The sequence below is a fragment of the Canis lupus genome, chromosome 16 (genome assembly GCF_011100685.1).
Source record: "Canis lupus familiaris isolate Mischka breed German Shepherd chromosome 16, alternate assembly UU_Cfam_GSD_1.0, whole genome shotgun sequence".
In the NCBI taxonomy this organism is placed as follows: domain Eukaryota; kingdom Metazoa; phylum Chordata; class Mammalia; order Carnivora; family Canidae; genus Canis; species Canis lupus.
In genome coordinates this window covers 43983237-43988025 of record NC_049237.1, presented here as the reverse complement: position 1 = coordinate 43988025, position 4789 = coordinate 43983237, and the positions used below count along the sequence as shown (strand labels likewise).

Genomic DNA, 4789 nt, shown 5'->3' with positions numbered 1-4789 from the left:
TATATCCACACAGATAAAAGCTCCATGAAAACCAGAAACGTGGTATCTTTTTAATGCTCTAGCATCAGCAACTAGAACGTTTGCCACTAAACATTTGTCAAATGACTGAATAAGTAAATGATGTACCCTCAGAAGTACTTCTATCCCAGCTTGAGAAATATAAAATCATATTACTCTAATACCATAATAATGTATTTGTTTAACATCCAGATTCTCTTAACACCGTGTTTACCCAGTGTGTTTTCTAAGTAATTATATTCACCAACAGAGATTGTACCTGTCATACAAACAGGATTTTTCCCATTATAAATTGATAAATTACTATTTCAATTTTATATGTCATTCTCACAAACTAGAATATTGTGTGAGAAATGGTATAATGGTTAGAGATCTGACAAATAAGAAACTAGCTTAGAAAAGTAAGGTCTACCTTTGGGCTTTGATAAGTTCATAAAGAAAATGCCTCTTTCAATCCTAATTTCTTAAGAGTTGTCTTTCTAGGTAACATCTTGGCGTCACTGATAACCAACTTTTTGAAACTTCTACATTGTTTTCAAAGTCCCACATAATTTTGTAGTAAATTAATTTTGGGGGTTTGCTAAATCAATATCACCAGTATGATTATTAATGCATATTCATCAATTCCTTTCATTAGACAAATGTACTAAATTCTGGGACATGTGAATAAAACAGAAGAGGACCTTGCCCTAGCAGAGCTTACCGTCTCTTAGGTAAGTGAGATCATAAATTAATCAATACTGACTCTGATCATTGCAAATAGGAGGCTATGAAAATACTGAGCTTGGGGACCTCACTAAACCTAAGAATCAAGGGAAGATTGCCTGCAGAAGTGATGTTTAAGCAGCGATCAGAAATAAGGATGAGAAATAAGCCTGTATATGTGTGTCAATACACACACGTGTACATGTTAATGAAGGAAGAGTGGGGTATTTTATTAAAAAGGATAAGAAAGAATATAACACTTGTACAATTTACCACTATATATATACAGCTTGAAAAAAAATATATATATGTTTTGTTTTGTTTTAGAGAAAGAGAAAGTGAGTGGGGGTGGGGGGGCAGAAGGAAAGGGAGAGAACTGTAAGCAAGCAGACTCCACACTGAGCATGGAGCTCAACACAGGGCTTGATGTGGTGTCCCCAAGATGGTGGCCTGAACCAAAAATCAAGAGTCAGAGGCTAAACTGACTAAACTGCCCAGATGCCCTATACAGCTTGAAAATATTTTTAAATAGCCACATTGTAAAAATATCTCAAAAGAATCCATTTACTTTTGGGGAAAAAAAGAATACATGGAGTACAACAACCCATGCTTTTCAATTGCTAAGAAAGGGTGTTTTAAGTTTCTTTTTAAATATTTGTATATATATTATATAGAAATATTATATTTATTTATTATATACAAATGTTTAAGAAGAAATTCAAAACTCTTCCCTTAGCAATTTATATACATATAATATTTATGTATATATTTAAATATATAATCTATTTTATTGATAATTTATATATTTTAAACATGATTTACATAAAACATTAATCATTTATGTTATATATTTATATATATGTTTAAAAAGACCTTTCAAACTCTCCCCATAGCAATTGAAAAACATGTTTTGTTTTGAGGCTATGTATATTTCTGCCAAAAGTAAATAGCATGGTTCTTTTGAGGTGGTATTTTTAATGCTGCTATTTAAAAATATTTTCAAGCTGTTAATTTTGTCTTTAAAAAGTGTTTAATTTTGTCCCTACAGCAGGACATCAGGACTATAAAATTAAGAGATTCTATAAGGCACACGATTGTAACATGAAGCAAAAGGCTCCTAGAATATAACATATTCATGCTATAACTTTTATAATGTTTCTGCTAGATTTTTAAGGAAAAGAAAACTATTCAAGGCCAAACTCCCCTGTGCTTTATTTTGATTTGCACTCATAAGTGGGAATGCATGGATTTCATGTGTCTTTTCCTCTAAATCTCCATCTTCTGAAGAAGTAGAAACTACCCATGGGGCAAATCCAGCCTCTGCTTGTTTTTTATTGGAACACAGCCATGCCCCTCCTTTATGTATCATCCATGGCTGCTTCCGTGCAACAAAAACAGAGTTGAACAGTTATGACATAGACTATGGGGCCCACAAAGCTTAAATCTGACTCTTTATTAAATTAAAATTTTTAAGATGCTGCCCTTGGTCTAAAACAGTATCTGGCAAGCTCAGGACCTAACATATACTTAAAGAATGAATACAAAGATAAAATAACAGGAGTTCATGTAAGCATTCAGCATTAGCTTTGTGCCATGTCCTATGCTCAGTCCTTTACCTGTGTTATTTCATGTTAATTTCACAACAGCCTTTAACACAATAGGCTTTTCTCTCACCCTCACTTCAGCTTTTTAGTCAGCTGCCATTACTTCAGTCAAGGCCTGCCTGAGCTCCTTATTTGAACTGTGAACTCTTACTTTTTACCAGCCCCTTTGCTTATTAAGTAGCACTTTACCTTTTTTTTTTTTTTTTTTTTTAATTTTTAAGACTACCTTTAATTCAGGTTTAATAGATGAGGGAAGTTTCTTACATGAGCAGTTAATCAAATAAGTTAGGGCTGAGCAAAGGAAACTAAAGAGAAAGTTTGATTACGATTTCAAAATGAGGAAAATTAGAATTAATGCTTTTGTTTGTTGCTTTCTGCTTTAAGTATAATTGGGTCCATTCTCCATCCTTAGGAAACTGTAGGAAAGGATTTGCTACATCTTACATAGGGCTTCTTCCCCCCCACCCCCCCTTCAATTTTGTTAGTTAACATAGCATCATATTGGTTTCTGGATTAGCATCCACACAACACCCACTGTAGCACTTTACTTTTTAACATGTGATGTGTAATAATTATTTTGTATGATCATGAGAGTATATTACTCCATGAAGGATAGAATTTATGTCTATTTCCTGATGTGTCTCAACCCATGAGCAGCCTAGAGTAGGGATAGCACACAGTGAGTACCCAATAACATTAGGTAGTTGACTGGAGAGGTCAGATAATATGTGGGGATACCCATGTAAGAGTTATAGCTATGACCTACATCTTACATGTAAGATGACCTACATGTCACAGTTCATTTCTCTTACTTTCTTGGGTTTATCAGAGAAGAAGCAAACAACAGCCATTTTGCTATTGAAAAGTGAGTTTGAATCATTTTCTGACAATGGTTCTAAAGTTGGAATATATTTTATCTAAAGGTTACTATCTCAAAGCGGGTGTTTCCTGAAGACAACTTACTCAGATCATTGTCACTTAGAAGTGGTTGACATATCCTGGTGCAAATATACAAGGAAGAAGCAAGCAGAAAAATATGGATCAGCAACTGAAGAAAAGGGTGAAGACTTGTGGCCAGAAAGGCCCGGGTAGAAGAGCCTTCAGTAGAGATAAGCCAAGGCCATCCAAGCCACAGCCAGTCCAACAGGAACTTTGCAACACAACATGGGCCTTCGAAGATGAAAGTATGTTCTTTGAAACTAGCCATCTGGTTGTTGGAGAAGATTCCTTCTCTGACTGTTACATAGAATGCATAATAAGGGGTGAGTTTTCTGAACCCATCCTGGAAGAAGAGTCACTTAAGTCCCTTGACTACCTGGAAGAAGGATCAGAACAAGAGCTTTCTCAACAGGTTCTCACAGCAAGCTCACTTCTGGAAAAATCTCTGAAATGCATGCAAAAAGGAGCAAAGCAAGAACTTCCTCAACAAATTGTTAGAGAGAATTCAGAGCTTGAGAATTCTGAGACCATAAAAAGCAAGAAGCTTCCTTGTGGAGGAATACCTAGCATGGACCTATCCAATCCTAAACAGTGTGCAGAATTTGCTGGAAAGAAACCAACAAAAGATAAGGAATCTGAGGCTCCAGAAAAAATTGTTTGTCCCCACAGTGGATGCACAAAAAAGTTAAAGAGTAGAGCTTCCCTGAGAAAGCATCTCCTCGTCCATGGTCCTCGAGATCACGTATGTGCAGAATGTGGGAGAGCATTCAATGAGCGTGCGAAACTAAAAAGACATTTTCTGGTTCATACTGGAGAGAGGCCATTCCGGTGCACCTTTGAAGGATGTGGGAAACGCTTTTCCCTGGACTACAATTTGCGTACACACGTATGCATCCACACTGGGGAGAAACGTTTTGTGTGTCCCTTTGAAAGCTGTGGCAAGAGGTTTATTCAGTCAAATAACCTGAAAGCTCACATCTTAACTCATGCAAAGACCAACAAAAATCAATGAAAGAGAAGATGGAAAATAATCCTTTAACAGGATAAGCATTAACAAAAGAGTGACGTGGGGACAAACATACCTTATTGTCTCCAGGAGAGAACTTTTAAAGCAATGGCAACCTTACATGGCATATTTTCGTTTTAATGTTACTACAATGCTCCTGTAGTTTATGACACTATTTGAGAACACTGTATAGAATTACAGTGTGTTTCCAACAGGAAGGTCAATAATGAATTTACTTCAAAAGCATAATCCTTAATACATTATGAATTGGATTACTGGATATGGAACTTATTTTCACATGTTATAAATATGAAATTTTTTTAAGTGTATTTCCAATTATTAAGCTTTTGCCTTTTAGGAACAAACTTCGAGCTACGTGTGATAATCCTAAAGAATGAAAATTTGGGAGCAGACTGTCAGTAAGTGAATGAGTAGTTAAACATGTTTAAAAGTTCAATATATCTTTAATCATTTTTTATCATTGTATAAAACTGTATTGAAATCATAGCCATATTTG

General features: G+C 35.3%; 1 protein-coding gene across 1 annotated transcript; it reads left to right on the top strand.

The window, feature by feature from the left end:
• Positions 1-3363: 3363 nt before the first annotated feature.
• Positions 3364-4278, top strand: ZFP42 (ZFP42 zinc finger protein). The gene has a single exon (XM_038559236.1). It carries the CDS (start codon positions 3364-3366, stop codon positions 4276-4278), a length of 915 nt encoding a protein of 304 aa, XP_038415164.1.
• The last annotated feature ends 511 nt before the right edge of the window (positions 4279-4789 follow it).

Excerpts from the sequence above, each read along its gene's own strand:
- ZFP42 (XM_038559236.1), top strand. The coding sequence starts at position 3,364 with ATGGATCAGCAACTGAAGAAAAGGGTGAAGACTTGTGGCCAGAAAGGC.